General features: G+C 58.1%; 1 protein-coding gene across 7 annotated transcripts in view; it reads right to left on the bottom strand.

The window, feature by feature from the left end:
* Positions 1-24,680, bottom strand: part of SMG6 (SMG6 nonsense mediated mRNA decay factor) — a 157,907-nt gene that overhangs the window by 5,457 nt on the left and 127,770 nt on the right. For 5 of the 7 annotated variants that reach the window (XM_075904436.1, XM_075904441.1, XM_075904438.1 and 2 more), the window contains 3 exons: positions 11,500-11,676; positions 8,331-8,480; positions 2,527-2,680 (listed from right to left, as the gene is read on the bottom strand). In XM_075904436.1, the coding sequence (XP_075760551.1) occupies positions 2,527-2,680; positions 8,331-8,480; positions 11,500-11,676 (481 nt within the window). The remainder of the gene's footprint in view (positions 1-2,526; positions 2,681-8,330; positions 8,481-11,499; positions 11,677-24,680) is intronic. The other 2 variants (XM_075904437.1, XM_075904442.1) reach the window with 1 other exon arrangement.

Here is a 24,680-nt window from a genome sequence, read left to right as displayed (position 1 = left end):
AGCGAACAAGCCCGTGCGCGGGAGGGAGGGAGTGAGCGAGGCCCCGTGCGCAGTCGGGGGGTGATCGCTGTCCGCACACGAGCGAACAAGCCCGTGCGCGGGAGGGAGGGAGTGAGCAAGGCCCCGTGCGCAGTCGGGGGGGGGTGATCGCTGTCCGCACACGAGCGAACAAGCCCGTGCGCGGGAGGGAGGGAGGGAGTGAGGCCCCGTGCGCAGTCGGGGGGTGATCGCTGTCCGCACACGAGCGAACAAGCCCGTGCGCGGGAGGGAGGGAGTGAGCGAGGCCCCGTGCGCAGTCGGGGGGTGATCGCTGTCTGCACACGAGCGAACAAGCCCGTGCGCGGGAGGGAGGGAGTGAGCAAGGCCCCGTGCGCAGTCTGGGTTTCAGACACAGCTTAATTTCTGAAGATTCTTTCCAAGCGCCAAGCCAAAGCCCTGAGATCAAGTGGGAAATATGCATTCCTTGGGGGCCTGGGAGAGCGTTGGGGGCCTGAGGCCTCACCCCAGTGCTGTGAATCACTGCACAGGGAGCTGTGTGATTGCTCTGTTCCAGGGGGAGGCTGGCACTCACTGTCTGGGCATTTGAACGAAAGCTACGTCGGGCAGCTTCACTCCTCACTCATCCCTGACTCCCGAGGCCCACGGCTGCCGTTTCCACACACTGCACGGCTGAGGCTGGGGGGGAGTGGTGCAAAAACGGAACATCCAACAGGAAAAGCTGGTATTCCAGCCCGAAATCCGCCTTCCTGCTTCCAACCCAAACAGGCTTCAAAGGGGAGCCTTGTTTGTGCTGCTGCACCAGGCCTAGCGTCTCAATGGCAGGCTCAGGCTGAAGGAGCACAGAGCAGGTTAAAGAGCAAGAGAAGCAAAGCAAATGGAAAGCGACACTCTTAACCCCTTGTTGCGTCCCGGTGGTGCGGGGTTTGGTGCGGCCTGCAAGCTGAGCACCTCTGCTGCTGGGGGGGTGCCCTGCTCCTGCCACACACCTGGGGCCCGCTCGGCTCCTCCAGCCAAGGGTTCACGCTGACTGCAGGGGACAGATCTCATTAACTCTGGGGCCTTCCCTCAGCTAGCGGATGGTCCAGCACAGCCAGGCTCATTGCTTCAGCATGCTTTACTACTAGCCAGGAAGGAGATCTGACAGCCCCATGAGGACGAGGCCCTATCACGCCTACCAACATGGGGAAACTGAGGCACAAATGGGCAAGGGATGTCAGAGCCAGGATTAGAATCCACAAACTCCTGGCTCAAGCTGCTTCTTTGGGGCCAAGCAGTGCACACAGCAGCCTAGAGCCCCAGGGATTGAGCTGGGCCCTGGCTGAAGCTTGGGGGGGAAAGGGACCCAGGGTCTCTAGCCTTCTAGCTGGGGCTCGGGGTTATGCAGCTTCAGTGAAACCACGCAGCAGCAGCAGGGAGGCGTCGGCTTTGCAGGTGCCGCTAGCGTGGCTGGCATGCCCGCCCCCGGGGCTGCCAGCTTCCTGCCCTTTGCTCCCAAAGCGCTGGCGCACCGCGGGACCTCTGCCAAGCTGGGCAGCCAGGTCCTGGATCCCTCCCCGGACAGGCCTGCTGGCCTCCGTGGAAGAGCCCAGCATCTCCTGGGCAACAGAGCTGGAGCTGTGCAGCAAGCCCCTGGATCACACTGCTGCCCAGGGCCTGCAGGGACACCGGGTGTCTCCCCATTCCCCAGTGCTCTGTGCCAAAGGCCGTCTCACACGGCTGCTGGCGTCCCTGTCCACAAGCTGGCAACAGGCGACCCCCCGTCCTGGGCACAGACCCCGGCCACGGGAAGCCAGGGCCCCAGGCTGGGGACTCGGGCAGGGACAGAAGCGGCACTCTGGGGCACTGGCCTGGAGACACTTAGCTCTGTCCAGCTCCTTTGTGCGGGCTGCAGGCTGGAGCGGACCGGGGCAGCGGAACAACACTCGCACCCATGAGCAGTCGGAGCTGAGGCAGCCCTCCCGCCCTGGGAGACCACCCAGCAGCACAGCCGTTATCTGCCAGGCCGCGTGTTTACCAATAACGGGAACCAGCTTGGCTTTTACTGCAAGCTTTATAAGGAGAAAAAGAAGGGCTGGGCTTCCCTAGGACACAGGCTGGCCATGTACTCTGGCTGCCTAAGCCCCAGCTCCGCCAGGCTAAGCTGTCTGCTTGCATTGTTTGACAATCCCCCACCCTGTTCCCTGCAAATCCTTCTGCCTCCCACGGGCTGGTGTCCTGGCACCCCTGGGAGAGGGGCGTCCACCCAGGAGGCAGGCCATGGGCAAAGGGAGCCACCAGTGACGGGGCCAGCGCGGTGTCTGCATGGGACCTGCTGAAGTGCCTGTGGGAATCATGCTCCCCTGCCCAGGTCTGGGCTCCACCGGCTGAATCCCATCTCATCCCAATGGCAAGAACTGAACGGGCTGGCCAGAGCACCGCACAGGCCACACAGAACCGTGGGGCCAGCCCACAGAGGGGCCAGCCTGCTAGGACTCCACACGGGACACTGGGCCCTCCTGCTGGAAGGGCAGCTCTGGTCTTACTCACCAATCAGGGGCACCACGAGGATGAATTTCCGCCCCTCCAGCAGCTTCTTCAGGCTGTTCAGGTGGTCGATGAAGCCGTTGGTGTCTGGCACCAGGAAGACAGGTCGGATCTCCAGCTCCATCTGTCGCATCTGGCTCTGATCCTTCAGCACGGCCTGTAAGAGGCCAGAGCGGAGCCTGAGCAAGGCCTGCCCCCCATGGCCTGGGGCAAGCACATTTAGCCACAGAAGAGTCGGGTGGTTCTCAGTTAATGCCGAGCCCCCCAAGAGGCGGGCAGGGCCATGCAGGAAGGGATGAGCTGTGCTGTGCTGCGCTATGGCAGCTCTTGCTAGCTCCCCTGGATGTCATTGTGGAATCCCCATCAGAACTCAGAGCAGTGCCAGGCCCAGGCGCTGGCTGGTAACATGCCCTTTGGCCAGGGCACAGCGCTGACGGGCTAAGTGCAGGTGGCAGGGCAGCCCCCCGGGGAGCGGGTTTCAGGGTTCAGTGGCAGGCTGTCTGAACACACAGGGTCACAGTGATGCCAGTCACGTGATGGCGCGTGGGGCTCTGTGACCGTGCCACATGCGTGCCCCTGGTGTGTGGCGTTTGCCTCCCAGCTCTCCAGATGGTACCCCTCAGACTCCTGGCAGCTGTGAGCAGTGCCTGTGCTGGTCGTCACGTCCCATCCCGCTCCCTGGGCCGCCCGGTGAGAGAAGGACACAGGATGCGCAGGGAGGGAAAGAGCGAGGTCGGTGGGGAATGTGCCAAGTCCCCTCTTGCAGCTCCAAGACGCTCAGGGAGCCAGAGGGAAACTCGCCTTTGCAGAGTTCAGAGGCCGCAGCAAGATTTATTTTTGTTTGTGCGAGTAAAAGGCTGCAGAAGCCTCTGGCCAAGGGGCATGGGGGGAGTGGCCTGGATTCTCGCTGGCTCTGGGCCAAAGATGGAAGAGTCTGTGTGCAGAGCTGGAGGCATTGCCTCTGATTAACTCTTCAGCTGGTACTGAGCACACGGGAGCCTGCATCATGGTCACGAGGAAGTGAAGCGGGCGGGGAGTAGGGTCCTGGGCTTCTATTCTGTGCACATGTGCCTTGAAACCAAGTCCTCTCTCTGGGCCTCAGTTTCCCCTCACTCGACTGGGGACAATGACCCTTCCCCACTTGGGTGGCGCATGAAGCCCTGGGATGCCGCGAAGGGCCAGAGTCACAGCTGGTGCTGAAAGAGACGCTGGGGCCCTGGCTCCCCCCAAGCTCTTGGGTCAAGGGGCAGTGAGCACAGAGGGTCACTTCCATGCCAGGCGAGCTGTCTTGAAGGAGGGCAGAAGCAGCCCAAGCAGCCCTCCATGTCCTCTGCCAGCACATGACCTGGAGCCGCAGGTTCTGCCCTGCGCTCCGCCCCGGTGGGATACCTCCTCCCAGCACACAGCCCACTCGCCCAGGGTTGCTGGGGGGTGACCTTTCAAGCTGCCCTTGGTGGGGCAGAGATGAGGCACCTCTGAATACACTGGCAGCCCAGTCCCCTCCATATCTGCATCAGCTGGAAGCCCCTGGGGACTGGCCAGTGGCTCCAGCTTGGAAAGGGAGCCAGCTACATGCAGCACCATGGTGCAGACTGTCCAGGAGGGCCCCGGCTGGGCAGTGCCCATCATACAGTGCAGACTCAGGGGCCGGCTTGCACTGCTCTGCAGGCCTGGGGGGAGGCCCCAGGAAGCGATGAGAGCGTGCAGAGCAGAGCGGAGGTGGCACGCCACTGCCCGAGGGCCTGCTAGCAGCACCAGCCCCCTGCTCCGGCCAGGTCGCCGCCGCTATTCCTGCTCTGCCCAGGCGCCTGCCCACGCGGGCCTTGTCTGCTCCGCGGGGACAGCAGGCGGATTTTCCAGGGACGGAGAACAATGCCTGTCGCTGGGCTCTGCTTGAGGGCTTCCTAGTTCCAAGGTTTGTCGGCAGCGTCTTCCTCAGCAGTAAACGTGCCCCGGGCCTGGTAGCGAGCTGGGGCCGCCGCCGTGGAGCCGCCGTGGGAGGGTGTGCGGCTTCCGCAGCCAGCAGGCACCCGCTCCCAGGCAGGTGCGTGTCAGCGCGTGTGCGCCCGCCGCATTGTTCCTCCATGGAGAGCGTGAATGGGCCGGGGCTATATTTAGAAAGTTACTCACGCTGCTGCCACAAAGGAGCGGCTGCATCTTAAGGGGGCGGCCGCTGCGTGTGCACGGAAGGGACAGGAGTGAGGCTATTTTGGGAAGACATGTCAGAATTGGCTGCCCAGTTAAGCTGCTTCTGTAATGTCCAGCAAAACAATAGCAGCATCCAGAGGAAGAGCCTGTTATGGTTCAGGTGGGATGTTTTCAGCAGTTCAGGAAACCTGACCGCTCCCAGCGCACAGCAGTGGCACAAAGGACAGAGGACCAAGTGCTTGGCCAAGGGGCGGGGAGGCTGGGAATCCAGCAGCAGCCAGCGCTTCGCAAGAGAAAACATGGCTGCCGGGGAGGGGCCCAGCTGCTGTACACAGCGTTAGACTTCCCTCCCCGCCTCCTGCAGTGCGCCCGGATGGGGCGCCCCCGCACTGCGCCCCAGCCCAGTCCCTCACCCCCTGCCCACTGCTGAGGGGACATGAGGCAGGGGAGAAGGGGGGCCTGGCCTGCTGGGAGATGAGCAGCAAAACTGGCCAGTGGGATCAGTGTGAGAAGGCCACAAGTGCCCAAGAAAGCTCCTGGCAGGGGACGGAGGTCGAGGTTCGCCTCAGCCCACCAGCCACCTCCCTGCTCTGCCGTCTCTTCAGAGCTGCACTCTGCTCCCCGGCCCCAGGGCTGAATGTGTGATACGAAGTGAACCCACCGCCCTGCGGGAGTCCCACCTTGCCTGACACTAGCACTGCAGGGACCCGCGAAGAGGGAGCAAAGGCCTGGGGCACATTTGTGCTGGGTGACGGGCTGCGGCAGCGCGCGGGACCAGAAGGAGGGTTACACGGTAGCTGCACGGCTCTGCGTTTCAACACAGCAGCACTTCTGCTGCCTGGGAGCGCAGGGGAGGAGTGGGCAGCCAGGCCAGGGTGAAGGGGCATCGGACCAGGACTCTCCGCTGCAGGAAGGCAGGCCCAGGGGATGACACTCAGAGCGGAGGACGGGCTGTGAAGCAGACAGTCAGAGCTGGGAGCGGGCGCCCTTTGCTCAGGGGAAGGAGGGCGCTTTGGGCCGCGCTTGTCTCCCTCCCGGGAACTGGAGGAGCCGCTTCCTTCAAGTGCCAGAGGCTGAGGGGACCAGGGCCCGTTACCTCAAGGGAGCGTCGCGCAGACCAGCGCGGTCAGTGGGCTTGGACATCAGGGCTGGCCTGGGGGACAAAGGATCGGAAGTGATGGCAAATGGCCAGGCATCCAACTTGGAGCACGCGCCTCAGGGCGCCACAGGGCTGTGGCTGGCCTTCCCTGACGGCCTAGGGCGGGGAGCCACGATGGGAGACGGGAGCCTGGCAGGGATGGCAGAAAGCGCAAGAGGGTTTCGCTGGGAAGAATGCGGATGCGGCCCCGGGGGAGGAGGAGCCGGGGGCAGGAAGGCAGCCCCAGCCTGAGGGGCAAGGGCGCACGGAGCGACAGAGCAGGCAGGGAGGGGAAGGGATCTGGGGATGTGCACGGAGCAGGGAGTGGAGAACCCCTCTCCACAGAGCTGCCCTGGCTGCCCCTGGAATGCTGCGCAGAGGGCCAGCCCGGCCAGCCAGCATGGGGACAGGGAGAGAGGCTGGCTCAGTGGCTGCGAGGGGGGGGCTCAGCTCCTTGCCCTGCCACAGTTTCCCTAGGTGGGCCTGGGCAAGGCCCTCGGGGTGCATCTACTCTGCAGCAGCCCTCGTGAGCCCAAGGCTCAGGGCCCAGGCCAAGTAACTCTGGCTTGCTGGGGGCCCTTTGGGCTTGGGCTGGCAGACAGGTTCCAGGACCAACCCCCACAGCCTCCGCCCAAACAGCGCAGCCCAGCCATGCTACTGGGCTCTGCCTGCCATGGAGACAGTCCCTTAGTGCCTCTGGGCCGCCGCGCAGCCCGGCTCTGGGAGGAGACACAGTAAAGCCAGGGGCTGCAGCGAAGGGGGCCATTTCCACCGTGGCAGGGCTGCCAGACCAGGACAGGTGGGGAGGCAGGAGGGGGAGGCAGGCTTCAGAAGGGGGGATGACAGCAGGAAGAAAGGGGCAGCTGAGAAAGCCAGGCCCGGCTGTGGAGTCACTCCTGAGAAGGCTCAGACTCCCTGCTGCTCAGGGCAGGGAACACTAGCTAGGACGAATGCTGGGGAGGCTACTCCCGGGGAGCCCGGCCTCTCTCGGTCTGCTCCTCCAACTCCCTGCCTCAGGCTCTCGCCTCGGGTCAGCACCCACTGCAGCATGAGGGCTGGGGCCCTGCTCCACTCTGCCTGGCCAACCCTGGGCTCAGCTACTTCACGCAAACCCTCAGGAGCTCTCCTCCACCCCTGGAAATCAGGCTCCAAGTGCACTCTGGCTCCCAGCTACATCCCCCAACATGCCCACACCCTCGGCCTGAGCGCCGTCCAGCCCCAGCGGCTCTGGAGAGACGCGCTGGAAAGGAAGCCCAGGACACCCTCCAGCAGCCCCCTGGTCCTTGTGCAGCGGCGATCCCTGGGGCTGGCAGGGGGGCTGGTGGCCGGAGGGGGCTCTGCACACGCTGCCGTCCCTGAACATGTGCAGTTCCTGGTTGCTGTGTCTGAACACGGTGCTGGGAAGTGGGGAATTTACTGACACCTCCCACTTACCAACCCTGGAGGCTGCAGGCCGCTTGCTGTAATTTACAGCCCCTCGCTCCAATCCCCAGCTCCCTTGTAGCAATAATGTGACCCAGCTCCCTGCCAGCAGCCACGGGCTGGTTAGCACAGGGCAGCCCCTCCCTCTCGCACAAATCAGACCTGCGCTGGAGAGGGGTTTGTAGAAAAAGGGGAAACATCCAGCAAGTTTGGGGTGGGTTGGAAGTGCAGTGCCGTGGTTCTGGGCCCCCCGCCAATAGCTGGAGGGTACACATGTGTGCGCTCTCCCAGTAGGGCCTTCAGCGGCCCTGTTTTACAACCGCCTCGGCACAGACGGCAGAGTTCACGCATCTGGCCAGACAGATGTGTCTGGCTTACGTTCAAGGCTGGAAAATGAAGAATTATGGAAGTGAAGGGCCCTGGGCATTAGAGAGGGCGGAGGTGAGGGGGAGGGGGGCAGAGAGAATTTTCCTCTGCTGAGAAATCCTCATCTGGGCTGTGAGGGTGGAGGAGGAAGAGGGGCCAGAGAAAGCCAAGTGGCCAATAGCCATGAATGCAGGCTGCTCTTAAAGGGCCAGCGCGCTCCCCACCAGGGCCCAGCTCCAAATCCAGCTCGCTCACAAGGTACCTCTGGCGAAAACGCCAGGAACTCAATGCAGGCTGCGTTGCCATAGCGATGCTTTGGTTACAGCCACAGGCAGAGCATCTCCCCGTGGGGCTCTTTAATGGACTGCAGAGACCCCCCCAAGGGAGAAACGCTGAGCCCAGCTCTGGCCCCCCGACACGCACAGCGCGAGGTCTGGCTGTGCGGATCCCTGACCGGAGGATGACCCCGCATGACAGTCGGGCCTGGCCTGCTCCTGGGTGCTCCCAGGTTTCTGACAGGTTGGCTTTTACCTTGGACTCCCATGGCAGCAGGACTGTCCCGTGTGACCCCCCCGTGGGTCCCTGCCCCCAGACACAGCAGGGAAAACAGCCGACTCCTGCCCTCCCAGTGGGGAGCCAAGCGTGCGGGTGTATGCGGGTGTACAAGGGAGCAGGCCGTTCCACGATGCTCCCTCTGCCCCGGGCCTGCGGTCACTCTCTGAGGCTGCCCTACCTGAATCTTGTCCTGACGTCGCTGCTGCTCAGCCACTTTCCTGGCGAGCGCTTGTTTCCTGGCTCTGAGCTCCCTGATGTCAAACTCTTCTCCACTGGCATCAGCCTCCGAATCGTCTTCAAACGCCTCGACCCTCAAGTCATCCTCCTTCTTACCGGAAACCAGACAAAGCAGAAGAGGAGAGTCAGCGGTACTGAGTGCCCACCCAGCACACGAAGGCCCCCGTCGCCCCTGGAAATACCGAAGAGGAAACCAAGGGAAAGTAACTCCCCACTCGCCTTCGGAAACACACCACGGAAAGGCCAGGAAATCCAGAGGCGAGGGTTGTGCGGTTAAAGCACTGTTCTGCGTTCGAGTCCAGGCTCAGGCAGGCTCCTGGACAAGTTATTTAACCTCTGCAAATGGGAGACTGCAGCTGCCTTTTGCCCACCCTTCCTCAATGCCTTGTCTTTTAGGGTGCGAGCTCTCTGGGGCAGAGACTGCTTCTGATCGCGTCTGGGCCAAAGGGCTCCAAGTGCTGCTGAGACCCCAGGCACTCCCCTAAGACAAGGGAAAACTCGGAATCAAGGCGGGAAGCCCAAAGTAGACTCCACTAGAGAAGGAGACCTAGAGTCCTGGAGTCCAAGGCTAGAGAGACCACTGGACCCTCTGGTCTGACCTCCCGCGTAACAGGCCACACCTGCCCCCAGTGGCCCATGCACCAAGCCTGCGCTTGCTGCGCGCACTACAGCGGATCTTTTAGAAAGAGAAGTCCAATCTGGATTTAGACACCCCGAGTGCAGGGAATCACAGCTCCCCGGCGAACCGTTTCAATGGCTCGCGACCCTCACTCCCATCCGGAACTTGTCTGGCTGCAGCTCCTGGCCCCTGGGGCTCGGTCAGCCCTGGTTGGGTGGAGGCGCCCTCTCCCCTCAGAGCTCTTCCTCCAGGGAGGGCTTTCCTGGCTGGGACCAGACGCCACTTCCTTTTCTCTGGGGCAAAACTGGCTGAGCGCCTCCCCCTGCGCCCGGCCTCGCAGCTCATTACTGAGCTCCTTCCGCGGCCCTCGGCCTTCCGGACACGGGCAGCCAGCCCGGAGCCCCAGCCCCATGCTCCCTGCAGACACAGCCCAGGGCTGCACCCGCCGCTGAGCCAGCCCAGTGCTTTGGCCAGTTCCCACCCCCTCCTGCTTTCCAGAGCGTCGTGTCCAGCACGTGAGAGCTGCCTTCCTGGCTCCTCGCTGGGGATCCACACTGCTCTCGAGAGCCGCCCTCCGCTCCAAGCTGACCCCATGGAGACGGAGCACTGCTGGGTGGCGAAGGCTCTGGGGACCTTCCTAGAATCACTGCAGAGGGCTTGGCCTCCAGGGCAGGGCACACGGCCCATCCCTAGTCAACCAGTCGACTTGTTTACAGTGCTGACTGGCTCCCCAGCAGGCTGCAGCTGCTCCACACCTGGAAGCGTGGGCCGGGCTCGTGCTGGGGGCTGGGCGGGGCCTCAGGACTACCCAGCGTGCTGGAGCTGAGGCGGCAATGGCAGCTCCTCTGCGCTGCAGGGCGCTAACCCCGATGTGGAGCCCAAGCCCTGGCCCTCCCCACACCTTCCACTGCAGCCTGGGGCACTGGCGGATTCTCAGTGACGGGGCCAGGCTCTGCGCCTGTGATGGGCATGAGCACCATGGCTCCTTCTGGCCTGGGGTCAATGGGGTCGGGGCCTGTGCGTTGGGCCCCATTGTCTGTAGGGACTGAGCCGCCTCGGGCATTCCCTTGGCCACGCGTGGGCTACTCCCAGGCCAGGGCGCAGGGGCAGCCTGGGACAGAGAGTAACCTCGGGGCAGCTCGGGGAGCGCAGAGGCTGCCAGGGAGCCCCGGGAATACTCCCCCGCCGGGCAGTGCAGAGCTTCCTCGTTTCACATTCAGCACTTGTCCTGAGCCCAGGCCTGGCCCTGCACTGAGCAGCTCTTCTCTCCCGTGGCCCCGGAGCCCTGGGAAGGAGGAAGACGAGCCCAGACTCAGTTCCTTCTCTCAGGACAGCCCCGACCGCAGGGAGCCCCAGGGCAGGGCACAGGTCAGTGTGTTCCCAGGTTGGGAATCTGCTCACCCCGGGTCAGGGGACGGTCACGTTGGCCAGCTTGAGGCTCAGCTTGGACCCAAATGCAGAAGCTCCTGGGTTACGTAAGGAGTCAGAGGCTCCTACAGCTGAGCAAGCCGACAGGGCGGGGGCACCGCTCGCTGCCTGAGCTCAGCTCTGGGTGGTCAGCGCTTCTGCCAGGAATGCCCCTGCTGAGACCCAGAACTGGGCCACCAGACTCCACCTGGGTCAGTCTCCATCCCTCCCATTGCCTGGAGGGTTAGGTCTCTGGGGTACTGCCACAGCTTGTGACCGCTGCTGCCGTGACCTCAGGCTGCCTCTCCGCACAGCCGGGGGCTGCCCTGTGTCCCTGCCGGTCAGGGGCTCAGCTCCCAGCACGTCCAGGCCTGGCTCGCAGGCAGGCTGAAGGAAGCGAAGGGCACTCTCCAGCCAGCCCTCCACTGGGGACAACCCCACGCAGCCCCCCCAGTACAGGGCTCTTCCCTACTCTACCTCTTGTGTGGGTCTGCATGAGGCGGGGCAAAGCCAGGGCTGCCCAGCCCCCAGCTCCCAATGCCATGTCCCAAGAGTCACCCTGCTGCGTGGCTGGCAGGGGCGTTGTATGCCCGGAGCCTGCTACAGGAACAGGCCAGGGCAGAAAAACAAGAGGCGAATTCCTTAATCACATCAGGATGTGAGAGGCGGGGGGAGGAGGGGGGCAGTGTCAGCGCTTCCTGTGCGTGCGCTGCAGGCTGGGGTTCAGGCCTCTGCCACACTGAGCTCCACGCCTGTAAACCTGAGCCTGAGCCCGGCCCCTGACCCCCCTCGCCAGGCTCCGGGGCTGCACGGTGTCCAAGCGCTTCCCCTTTAAGCACTCAGCAGCAGCATCTGGAACTCATAGCAGTGAGCAAGACAGGCACATGGGTGGGACTGGCAGGAAGGGGCAAGAGCAAAGTAGACTCGAGAGACCAGGGCTGCACAACATTTTATCCCCCCCCGCCATGCAGAATGCACACGCAGCTATCCTGGCTATAAATAGCGGGAGCTGCAGGGCCAGCAGGGGCTGGGCCCCACAGGGGTGACCCTTCCCTTGCTGAGGCGCGCTCTTCCCGCACGGTACCTGATCTTCCAGTTGTTTTCCCTCTTGGCTTCCCATTTCCTTTCCCATGGCGTCTGGGACGGGTGCCACTGACACATATTTTCCACCCTTGAATGCCAGCAAAGGCTCTTCTTGTCCACAAAGGGCTTCCAGGAAATACTTCAGAACTGTGACCCTCTTGCAGTCGGCTGCAATAACCTACGGGGTGAGGATGAGGGGATCGGGGAGAGAGAATGAAAACCAGTCAGGCCCAGGGAAGGCAGAGAGGAGAGGCGCTCAGGCACTGGCCAGAGGGAACCCTCAGAGCCCAGCTGCGGCTGCGAGCAGCGACAGGCCCAGGGAAGGCGGAGAGGAGAGGCGCTCAGGCACTGGCCAGAGGGAACCCTCAGAGCCCAGCCGCGGCTGCGAGCAGCGACAGGCCCAGGGAAGGCGGAGAGGAGAGGCGCTCAGGCACTGGCCAGAGGGAACCCTCAGAGCCCAGCTGCGGCTGCGAGCAGCGACAGGCCCAGGGAAGGCGGAGAGGAGAGGCGCTCAGGCACTGGCCAGAGGGAACCCTCAGAGCCCAGCCGCGGCTGCGAGCAGCGACAGGCTCAGGGAAGGCGGAGAGGAGAGGCGCTCAGGCACTGGCCAGAGGGAACCCTCAGAGCCCAGCTGCGGCTGCGAGTAGCGACAGGCCCAGGGAGCCCCGGGAGAGGACGGTTCCTCAGCCCCCTTGGGTTCAGGACTGAAGCGAACGACCAGCGGCCAGCTATAGTGTCTGGCCCTGGAGCTCAGAATGGGGGCAGGCTCACAGGTGTACACACACCGCCCAGACTCCACTGATCCCATCTCTCAAAAAAACCAGGGAGCCTGGCAGGGCTGAGCCAGCCCGATGCATTTGAATAGCTCAGGTAATTCTCCGATGGCTGAGACTCGGAGCATGGGAGCCGGGAACTCTCCAGCCCTCTGCCTGGGCTCCTTCCCCGGCTAGCTAGCACAGTGCTGGGACATGAGCCTTGGAGAGCCCCGCCTTTGCCAGTGACCATGTCCAAGCTCCCAGCGTCTCCGTGGACTTCCCTTTGCACCTGTCCGACTCAGCACTCGCCTCCACTTGCCGCGGAACCAGTGCCCAGGCTCCACTCCCCAAATCAAGGCCCCTGCCTGCTCTCCCCTTGTGGAGCCCCGAACCAGGCAGCTCGTTCACGGTTCTAGGGCATTTCACTCCAGTGAACTCCCGCAGGCGGGAGCTAGGATCAGACAGCAGGAATGGGGGGCACCCCACACAGTGGGAGATCAGCTGGAGGCCTGACATTCAGTGTGGGCACGGGGAGCAGCCGGGCAGCAGCGCACTCAGCTACCGGCGACGCTGCTGACCATGTGCCGTGAGAGCAGGAACAGACGCAGGGCTGAGGTAGCAGTGAGTAATGGGCTGGCAAGCAGCATGCCGAGTACCCCCCCACTGCACCAGGCTGCGGTGCAGAGGAAACTTCTGCACTTCCACAATGCTGCCCGTTTCCTCTCTGTGGGCTAATTTTAACCTTGTTGTTCCAGTGTGTTAGCCACCTGGCCCCGCTGTGACCCCTGACCTTGTGCCCTCGCTTCTGCATGAACTAGGGAGCCTCACGTCAGAGCAGGGCTTTCTCTGCCGGACGCAGCGCAGAATTGAAGGGCTCACTGCACAGCCAGGAGGCAAAAGAACCCTGGCTCCGACTCCCATGGGCAGAGACCTCGGGGGGGGGGGGGGGGCTGCCAGACGGGAACAAGAAAAGCACTAAGGCACCTAACACCTTTCAGAGGGGCCTTGGAGGACATGAGCCTACATGGTGTCAGTGGAGCTAAAGAATGACTCATGGGGGGTAACACAGAGAGGCACAAGGCGCAGGGCTAGAGGGAATGGTCACTCTAAACGGAGGAAAACTGCCAGGAACATTCAAACTATGACAAGTCCCTCGCCAACGGCTCCTGCGCCAAGAGAGCTGTCATGGGATAAGGGAGACGCTCTCCCGGACTGAGAACTGGGTAACAGACAGGAAACACAGGGTAGGACTAATGGTCAGTTTTCAGACTGGAGAGGGGGTCCCTTGGGAGTCTGTACTGGGACCCGCACTAGCCAAGAGATTCATCAACAATCTGCAAAAAGGGGCAACAGTGAGAGGGCAAAATCTGCAGCCAACCCTAAATGACTCAAGCTAGTCAAGCTTGGAAAAGAGGCGAATAAGTGGGGCTATGATAGACGTCTAGAAAATCTTGGCTGGTGTGGAGAGTGACTCAGGAAACGTACTCTACCCAACACCAGAACTGGGCTCATCCAACGAAATGAATAGGCAGCAGGCAGTATTTCCTCACACAACACAGTCGACCCGAGGAACTTTTTGCCAGGGGATGCTGAGAAGGCCAAAACAATCACAGGGTTAAAAAAGATCTGGAGAAGTTCACAGAGGATATGTCCACCAGTGGCTCCGAGCCAGGGTGGGCAGGAATGCAACCCGTGCTTTGAGTGTCCCTCGCCTCTGTCTGCGACTAGCTGGGAATGGGCGACAGGTCACTGGATGATTCCCTGTTCTGTTCACTCCCTCTGGCACTGGCGCAGAAGACAGGATACTGGGCCAGATGGGCCATTGGTCTGATCCAATATGGCCACTCCTATGGTCTAGGCTGGGGATTGTCCCTGGAGGGCACTTCACTGCTTGGAACACCCCTAAATCTAGACTGGACACCTCCCTGGTGCCTGGGACTGCTGCCCCCTCTGGCTGTCCCTAATACATGATCCCGTGTGGGGGCAGAGGTGAGAGGAACAAAGCGCAACACAGTGAGGCTAAAGAGCAAGGGAACTTCCTGCCCATGAGAACTACCTGGCTGTGGAGATAGTGGAGAAATGGGGAATTCCCCTTGCTTGGCTCACTGAAAACTAACTGGGTTAAATCCCTGGTGCCCAGCTCTAGGCCCAGTGACAGGACTTTTCCCAGCGGTTCCACGGGGCCCAGCTGCTGTGGGAATGGAACCGCGCACAGCAACTCAGCACAGCTGTGCAAATACTTGGGCGTGGCAAAGCCCGAGTTTGCATGCATGGGCAGGAGGGATGTGGCTGGGTGCTGCTGGGACACACAGCATTGTGACTCCTGGTGTCATCCGCCGAGGAAGGACTCATAGGCCTGGGAAGAGGCTGCTGTGGACTGGTGAGTGCAGCCACCTCGCTGGTTGCAAGCAGCAAGAGGTGGAGTCTCCAACTGGTCACTCAAGGTGCTGATGGCAGGAATGCAGCCAGCCCAGGACCTGCGACTGGAGTGAGGGGCACAGCAGAGCGAAGCAGCAGGGTGTTGGATCCACACCCATTCCTGACGGGATATTTGGGAGGCACCTCTGAAATGAACGACAATTGAGCCTACATCTTCTGCCTTATTTAGAATCCCAGAGGCTTTCTTCGGCAGCTACAAAGCAGGGCTGAGGGCTGCCTGAGCTCCTGCAAGGTGGCACGAGGAGGCATTCCTAGTTCTCCTGGAGATACGCTGCCCCCAGCCAGCCCTTATACACCCGAAGAAGAAGTTGAAAGTAAACAGGAGGGACCAGGATTAAACTGCTAAATCCTCTACAAAGTCGGGGGCTTTGGCCTTGAGAGTGGTCAGCAATGTTGCAGAAAAGGGGGGCGGGGAGGATTAGGCTTGTCCTCTTACCCCTTCCCTGAAAAAATATCCAACTAGGAAGCGAATGATTTCCTGCCAGGCTAGTGCAGGCTGAGCGCGATTAAAATCAGCTCTTCTGCTCTGGGAGAAGAGCCCAGCTGGCAGTGCAGGGAATAGTCCACCAGTAACTTGCCTCATGAACACATCAGTAAAAGGGAATGAAGCAGAGAACCTCAGCACCTCATCACATGAAGCTCCAGGAGCCTGCAGCCCTGTGTGTTCCTGCAGCGCAGCTGGCAGCAGGGACGGTGGCCTCTGGTGGGTGAGAGCAGGCTGACCTTGGCAGCAGCCTGCGTGACACACAGCTACTCAGTGCACTGAAACTTCCGTTTCCATCCCGAAAACAGGAAGTACCCGCATCAGGCCAAGAGTTCCAGCCACTGGGCTGCAGACCCAAAGAGGCAGCCTGGGGCCATCAGCACAGGCTGAGCTGGGAAGCAGCAGAGATGCCGCAGCCCAGGGGGTCCGTCTCCGAGGCTGCAGCAAGAACCGAAAGTTCAAATGCAAAGCGAGAGCAGCCCGCACCCTTCCCCCACAGGCGGTGCAGTGAGGCAGCAGGAACCGAAAGCCCAGCTTCAAGCAGTCACTCAGCGCACCCCTCACTTGACACGCACACGCCACTTGAAAAGGAAACCTGAGCCCAAGCTTTGGTGAAGTGGTCTGGTGCCTGCTGTGACCTGGGCTCAGTTCCCTAGAGACACGAGTGATGCCCTCACTAGCGTCTCCTGGGAACAGGCAGCTGGGGCGAGGAGCGTGGGGCCCGGGCCTCAGGATTTCACAGGTGGTTGGGCCTATGCACATCCCAGAAAACCTGCCTAGATGGAGCCACATGCTTCCCATTCGCACTGAACAGTGACCTAATCGCCAGCTGAGGCTCGGGTGGAACCTGGCTATGGCCATGTTTAAACACCCTCGGGCCTCTCGCTGGGGTTCAGAGCAGCCTTTGGAACAGGATGGGGAATTGCTCTTTTCTGGTGTCATTCTGGGGTCGGGGGCTCTCAGACACGTGTGACTAACCAGGCCAGCCTGGGCTCAGCCTAAGCTCTTTGGGCAACTAGGTCTATAGCTAGCGCAGGCTGTGCTCTGGGCTACAGTCAGCAACAGCCCCGTGAGCCACCCGGACAAGGCAGATTGGGGCCAGGACATTCCACAGCAGGGTGCAGGCTGGGTTATTTTTGCAGGCAAGGAAAGAGATAGCACTAGCCAAATCCCTGCTTTTGGCTAGCCCTCCAGCAGGCTTCCCAGATCCATTCTAATGTGCCTGGAACTCTGCCGGGTACGAGGCAGGACTGAACAAATATGTATCCCTACTGGCATCCCTAAAAATAAGCTGCGGACACTTGCATGCCTCTCTGCGGATGCAGATACCCACGGAAGGACAGAGGAGAGCCGCGGATGTGCAGGGCTCCAAAGGGCTCTGTAGCATGTGCCAAGACTAGCATGCTTCTGAAATTCCCAGCACTGCACTGAGGCGGGTCACCTCCGCTGGGGAGCGCACTAGCGCTGACAGGCCCACCAGCATTAACGCCCCAGCAGCTCCAGCTGACACAGCGTAAGAACGCCTGCATCATGACTTCCACCCAAACTTGCTAGCATAGTGTGTGCCTGTGACAAGCCCCGTGCAGAGCAGGCTAGGAAGAACACAGGCGAGCAGACTGCATGATCACAGTGGTTCCTTCTGGCCTCTGAGTCCTGAATCTACCAACGACATCCTAGGCAATGTCCTAACCAGGCCTCTTCCCCCAACATCTGGATCCTCATGGAACAATGTGCCAGCCAGCTTACATGCTTCATTCTCCCCTGGGTCTCACAGGAGCCAGGCAACACAGCAGACATGTTCTCACATCTGGAGTATTGTGTCCAGTTCTGGGCCCCCAATTACAGGAAGGATGTGGACGCATTGGAGAGGATCCAGCGGAGGGCAACCAAAATGATTAGGGGGCTGGAGCATATGATCTACGAGGAGAGGCTGAGGGAGTTGGGTCTGTTTAGTCTGCCAAAGAGAAGAGCGAGGGGGGATTTGATAGCAGCCTTCAACTTCCTGAAGGGAGGTTCCAAAGAGGATGGAGAGAGGCTGTTCTCAGTAGTGACAGATGGCAGAACAAGGAGCAATGGTCTCAAGTTGTGGTGGGAGAGGTCCAGGTTGGATATTAGGGAAAACTATTTCACTAGGAGAGTGGGGAAGCACTGGAATGGGTTACCTAAGGATGTAGAGGAGTCTCCATCCCTAGAGGTGTTTAAGTCTCGGCTGGACAAAGCCCTGGCCGGGTTGATTTAGTTGGGAATGGTCCTGCCTAGAGCAGGGGGCTGGACTTGATGACCTTCTGAGGTCTCTTTCAGCTCTATGGTTCTCTGATGGGTGAACACTTCCATTTTTGCAATCCCAAGGCTTTGTCTGGCCGTGTCCGGTTCAGCAACTTGAATGCAGGACAAAACCAGAGCCAACCATCCGCCACTGCTAAAATGGCTTGGTCTGAACCTGGCCATGTGCCCTGCCAATCCAGGCACTGCCACTCCAGGGTGGGTAATTAATAAAAAATTGCATTTATATTTACATTGGACTTTTTTGTTTTAAAATAATCAATAAAATACTAAACTTCTCATTTAAAAATAATGCTGACAATTAAATCTTATCACAAACATGCGACACCTGAACCTACAGGCTCATAACGTGAATTAATGGCTCTAGTCTGTCCAGCTAACAAGTAGCTCTTGGTCCTTGAAAGTTCTGGGTCTTCAATTTCTGTTTCTCAGCAGACTAACAAGTGCAAAGCCAGACAGGCCAGACAGGATTATTTCTGTGCTGTGCCTATGTGTGGTGGACCTAGGCCAAACTCAGCAGAGGAGTTACTTAAGACATTGTCTGAAGACAGACTGACAATATATAGGAAAGGATGGAGGCAGCATAGAAGGGAACAGTGGAGTGCATTGGAAAGAAAAAGGGAAGAGGTTATTCAGCACACACACACACTTCTATATTCCCCTACACTTCTGCCACAGAAAAGTTATCATGGCTTCTGGGCCTAAGAGACTAGAATAGTTTAAAGAAATTTGTTCCCAGAGTAAAAAAGGAAAACGTGTCAAGTGTAAGCAGAAAAGGAAGATGCAGGGCCTAGCTGCAAGAATGAAACATGATAAGGAAAACCACTTATCGGGAGAAAATGATGTGGCTACGTCTGAAGAACAATGCAGATCAACTTTGCAATGCATCATCCTTCAAGATTCTCTCTGTGCCTTTTGGTGTAAGTGTGATTTGACAAGTAAATTCCCAAGCTGTTTGCTGTACTGGGTTTTGCTAGAATAAAGTTTAGCTTAGCTAATCTTTATGGCTTGTTTAATTAACTAACTAGGTGCAGAATTTATTATCCAAATATAAAGTACAGAAAGCTGCAGTAAGAGAAATCTAGAGTTGCCAGCTGCCACTGTCATTTTCCTATTTTATATTACATAATATATGCCTCTTATTTTTGAAGCTCATGGTCACAGACCATAATGGTGATGTTGTAAGTCTAATTCCCTACTTTACTTCAGCTTAACTCAGCTTTCCCAAAGAAGCCCTATTCTATGCTTGTTTTCAATGGGGCTTACTCCAAAATTAAGTGCACTGTAAGCACACAGTCTTAGCTTTTTTGAAATGAGTAGTCCTGTGGCACCTTAGAGACTAACAAAAATATAGATAGTATCATGAGCTTTCATGGGGAAAACCCACTTCTGCAGATGAGCTAGGTTACTTGGAATCAGATCTGCATCAAAATGACAGTGGGAGTGGGGAAGATGAGAGCTAGTTGTAGAGGTTTTAAGGACACCAAACATTTAAGTGTTCTGGGGACTTGTTTGTTAATGTTAATAATGTTGGAAATAAAAAAAGAAGTTTAAAGACACATATTGGCCGGCAACTCCGGAGACTACTGCCATTGCAAATGTGAAACATTTATATAACATTTAAGATTTAGTTTAATAAAATATAAGTGCTATTGTGTTTGTGTGTGTGATTTCGTTCTAATAGTTCCTAATGTATTGCTGCTACATCTGTAGCTTGACACAGGTAATGAGTATTATGTGCTATTTCCTAAATTAATAACAATCAAGTTATCTAAAAGAAACCCCCTTAGATGTTGTAAAATGCTGTACTGAACTGTAAATTAACATGTTTTAGTGATCACACTTGCACCATTGTTTGAAGAAATATGTAATGTAGCAGCAGTGGGAAACATGATTTAAATCAATGCTTTAAATTACCTTGATTTAACTCAATCCACCCTGCCTCATGCAGCCAAGAACCCTGGAGAAGGGGAAGGCCTGGCTGCACAGACAAAGTTGCAATGCAGGGATAAGGCAGATCCAGGCAACACCTGTACCTAGCAACGGGGCACAATCTGCACCATCGCAAGAGGAAAAAGTGAGGTGCCATCAGGAGGGAGCACTGAAGTGGCCTGGTCATAGACAATTGAGCCTCACTACTGGGATTGCTGGGCTGGTTCAGAGTGCAGGCAGCTTTCCCTACAGGTTCCCTGCAGGCAGCTTTTGGGCCAAGAGGCCAGTATAGCTGAGCGGCTTAGGAGGCTGCACACAGCTCCTCTCAGGCTCTACACAGTGCTGCAAGACAGGAGATGGCAGGCACAGGGGGGCCCTGGTACTCAGAGGCAGGAGATGGCAGGCACAGGGGGGCCCTGGTACTCAGAGGCAGGAGATGGCAGGCACAGGGGGGCCCTGGTACTCAGAGGCAGGAGATGGCAGGCACAGGGGGGCCCTGGTACTCAGAGGCAGGAGATGGCAGGCACAGGGGGGCCCTGGTACTCAGAGGCAGGAGATGGCAGGCACAGAGGGGCCCTGGTACTCAGAGGCAGGAGATGGCAGGCACAGGGGGGCCCCGGCACACAACCGGGGCTCCCAGGGATGACAGTAACACAAAGAACAAGAGAAACCCAGTGTCTCTACCCCAGCATCACAGCAGCTGCCCAGCTAATCCCAGCTTCCAAAGGCAAAGAGCAGCGCAATGTAGCTGTGTCCATGCCCAGCTGCGGCTCTCCCCTAGCCTCAGTGTCCCACGTAAGCTGTAGCTCCAGAACCACCCCTCCAGCGGAATCCCTGCAGTCATGTCAAGGTTCAAGCCTTCTCCAATAGGCCAGCTGAGGGCCACCGCTCTCCCCGACTGGCACCCACTGAGGGTGAAGCAGGGTTACAGATGCACCTTTATGGATCCAGGCAGGATAAGATACAAATTGCCTGTGAGAAACTGCCCTGCCCCCGGGGCTCCCCTTGTGCAGCTCGGCGCAAGGGCAGAGCTCCTCTGTCACATTGCTCCACAGACTGTCCTCCTTGCTACTTCCAGATTGGAAACTGATCACCCACTAGCCCATCTGCATCACCTTGCTCAGCACACCCTCCTTCCTGCCTCCCGAGCTTGCTGTTTGCCTGGTGAGCTGAGGCCCTGGGGAGGATGCAATTGCACAAGGCTAGGGCTTCACTGGGTTAGGAATCAGGGGGAGAGTTCCCCAGGTACAGTGCTAAGGCTGGGTCCCTTCTGAAAATCAGACTGAATTGCATCTCTTGGACTAGGATACATTTTGCAGCTTCTGGGGTGTAGTTAGGTCAACCTAAACAAGCGGCAGATGCAGCTAGCTCAATGGAAGAATTCTCCTGCTGGCCTAGCTACTGCCTCTCAGACAGTGGGGCTACGAACCCCCATTGCTGAGGGAAGTGTCTACATGGCAGCACTCCAGGGCTGAGCTGTTCTACCACAGAGCTGACATACCGAGAGTCCCTGTGGCTGTGCCTGCCGGAAGAATCAGCACTGAGCAAGGGGGCCAGAGGACAGCTCCGGGTTACTCTCCTAGGATGACATTCGAGACCCTGGAAGTCTGCATGGAGCTCCCCATATAGCCGCAGAAGCCAGACAAGTTACATGGCTCCAAAGAGGAACCTCTCTCTTTCCAAACTGGATGTCTGACTTTCCCCAGTGTCTGGAATGACTTGCCCTGATGTTTTAATTACTTGGGATGTGGCCTGGACACTTCTTTTGTCAGTTCAACTGTCCAGCTCACCTTCACTGGACAGATGGATTGCACTGCAGTCGGCTGCCAGCCACTGGCACGCTTAGTTCAGACTCCTATTTTAGAAGGACAGGGTGCTGCTTTGCCATGGTCAGCACAGACATTCTGCTGTGTGGGAACCAGCGGTCCCTCTATGCCGTGCAAAAGAAATGTTGGGCCGCCCACCCTGCCGCTGAACTCACCACCACTCACTCGCCTGCTGGAATGGAGGGTGAGTGGTGGAGGCGGTGGCCTGGTGGGTTCTGGCCAGCTGCTCTCTTTGCGCCGGCAGAGACAGCCTCACAAGCCGTGGTTCCAGCTCTGGCGGTGGAACGTGGCGGTGGACGGCTGCCCCCTCTGTGTTGGCAGAGACAGTCTCACAAGCCGTGGTTCCAGCTCCGGCGGTGGAACGTGGCGGTGGGCGGCTGCCCCCTCTGTGTTGGCAGGGACAGTCTCACAAGCCGTGGTTCCAGCTCTGGCGGTGGAACGTGGCGGTGGGCAGCTGCCCCCTCTGTGTTGGCAGGGACAGTCTCACAAGCCGTGGTTCCAGCTCTGGCGGTGGAACGTGGCGGTGGGCGGCTGCCCCCTCTGTGTTGGCAGGGACAGTCTCACAAGCCGTGGTTCCAGCTCTGGCGGTGGAACGTGGCGGTGGGCGGCTGCCCCCTCTGTGTTGGCAGAGACAGTCTCACAAGCCGTGGTTCCAGCTCCGGCGGTGGAACGTGGCGGTGGGCGGCTGCCCCCTCTGTGTTGGCAGGGACAGTCTCACAAGCCGTGGTTCCAGCTCTGGCGGTGGAACGTGGCGGTGGGCGGCTGCCCCCTCTGTGTTGGCAGGGACAGCCTCACAAGCCGTGGTTCCAGCTCCGGCGGTGGAACGTGGCGGTGGGCGGCTGCCCCCTCTGTGTTGGCAGGGACAGCCTCACAAGCCGTGGTTCCAGCTCCGGCGGTGGAACGTGGCGGTGGGCGGCTGCCCCCTCTGTGTTGGCAGAGACAGTCTCACAAGCCGTGGTTCCAGCTCCGGCGGTGGAACGTGGCGGTGGGCGGCTGCCCCCTCTGTGTTGGCAGGGACAGTCTCACAAGCCGTGGTTCCAGCTCCGGCGGTGGAACGTGGCAGCAGGCGGCTGCTCTCTGCTCCGGCTGGGGCCATGTCACCGGTCCCAGTTCCAGATCCGGCAGGTGGGTCAACACTTGCACTTCAACAAGGACACCGTGGTTTGAGTTGCCCTGTTTTCTTTGCCTTAATTAACCATCTGTAATTCATGAACTGGTTCTAGAAAAATGGCTGAATTTCTTCAATTATTATGTCAAACTTAGTCAGCTCACTCATTTTAATCAGACTGCGTGCCTTTACATTTTTGAAATCATATTTAATCTAAACACTTTTAATGCAACATTTCCAAATAGCCAAAATACAAAGATCTAAAACAAATAGTATCTTTTCTGAGTATATTTTTCACTCATAATCCACTGACTCATCACAACATGAGCAGATATAGTATAGAGCAATGCAACTATAATAGATGTCAGGGCTGTCCTAGATACAGCAGCTGAAGAAATCAGAATACAAACCATTTAGTATGTAACTCACAAATTTAAAAGCCCAAAGATCAATGACTCGCAACCTTTCAATACTGGTGTACCCCCACTAAGGAGTCTAATTTGTCTTGTGTACCTCCAAGTTTAAAAACTACTTGCTTACAAAATCAGTTATAATCATGGAAACATATGACTTGGAGATGCAAACTCGATCCCCAGCACAAAATTCAATGAATGAAGGGGTGTGTGTGGGTGTGTGAAGTGGAGGCAGGCAGATGTATGAGGGCACTAAACAAACTCACATATCAAGCGATGCACTGCTCAGGAGAGCAATAGCTGGAGTATCTCTCTTGATTCATAATTATAGCTTCTTTGATGTTGACAGTGAAGAAGCCCAATGTGTTTTCACTTGCAGGATTTTGCGTCACATTATCAGGAAAGTCAATATAATTGACACGTCAGACTGAACAGATTTGTAATTCCCATGGTTTGGCAGACATCTAGCTTCCTTCGTGGCTGCTGAAAATTTTGCAGTTTTACTTTAGTTGTTGGATTTCACATCTGAAGTTATTTCAAGTTGTTCATTATCCCTTGCGTTAGTATCTTTCTTCCATAACATTTAATGAAGATATAAAAGGTATGTGCTAGTACCTGGTGGGTGCCACGGTGCACCTGGCCTCAATATTGGTGCACAAGACAAGACTCCCTCTGCTCACAGATGGAAAATCTTAGAGGGTCCCTGCTGGGTACCAAGCCCTGGGGGAGGCACAGTGCCAAAGAGGGTCAGCCCCTGGAGTGTGGGAGGTGGTGTCTCTAGATGTCTTTCCAAGCGCTTTCTGTTGCCCAGGAATGAAGCTGTGCACAGGCCTCCAGTGCATGGCCTCCAGGAGCTTGGAGAAGCCTGCCACCCAGACCAAATCCCAACATTTCCAACTCTTCCTGCCGTTTCCCCTGGGCCAGTGCTCAGTTCAGCTCCCCACCCAGCAGGTGCTTCCCACTCCAGAAGGGCCTCCCGGCAAAGGGAGTCCATCAGGATACCTTATGCGAAGGTGAAGCCTCGCTCAGCTGGCCACGCATCTCAAATCAGCAGCTATGGCAATACACTGGAAACATGGCCTCCCAACGGGTGGGCAGGGCGCTAGGAGCGTGGGAAACTTGTACAGAACGTTTGGATGAGTGTGAAGAGCAGGCCTGAGGACTCCCTGTAAGAGCGTGCAGGGAGCCACGTGCCTTAGCCCCACAGCGTCCTTGTAGCTCTGGCTGTGTACCGATCAGACATGGGGCACTCAGCCCATTGTGCCACTGTGTATCCATTCAGCAAGGGGGCGTCTCACACCCTTCCACGTTCTCTCCTGCATTCCAGATACCTGAAGCCAGGGTTCGAGTGCTCTGCGCTCACCATGCTGCCCTGCCAAGTGCTATGGATGTCAACACACATCCACGGGTCATGGGAGCTTTCTGTTTAGGGTTCTACTGGAGAGAGAGAATTCAAGCAACTGAAAGTAACAGCAAAAGCCATCTGCCACATCTTGTCCTACCCTACCAGCCGTGCTAAAGGCCTGACCATGCCTGATCCCAGGCTGAAGCATGGGGGAAAGACAGTGAAGGAAGACAGATCTCATGACCTCTACTCAGATTGACTTTGACAAAGCCATTATTTGATCACCTGGACTGAGCTACTTCCAGGAAATAAAGACTTTCCCTGCTCTGTTCCCTCCCTTCTCAGGCACTAGGACAATGTGCTTCCCTGGCTAGTTCTGAGTCCATGTGCTGGTTTGTGGCATTGCAAGAGAGATACAAAAGTGGGTTATAGCAGGCTCCCTGGTGGAGGTAGAATGGCTCAGCAAGGGAAAAGGGACTCCTGCATCCCCAACAGACACTTGCTGCCTCTGAGGGAGTCACTAAAGCTAGAAGAGCAAGTCACTTGAAGGCAGAACTACTTGTTCAGGCCAGGAATTGATTCTGAAGGTCCCAGCTG

This window comes from Pelodiscus sinensis, chromosome 21, assembly GCF_049634645.1.
Source record: "Pelodiscus sinensis isolate JC-2024 chromosome 21, ASM4963464v1, whole genome shotgun sequence".
In the NCBI taxonomy this organism is placed as follows: Eukaryota; Metazoa; Chordata; order Testudines; family Trionychidae; genus Pelodiscus; species Pelodiscus sinensis.
This window is presented reverse-complemented; position numbering and strand designations above follow the sequence as displayed.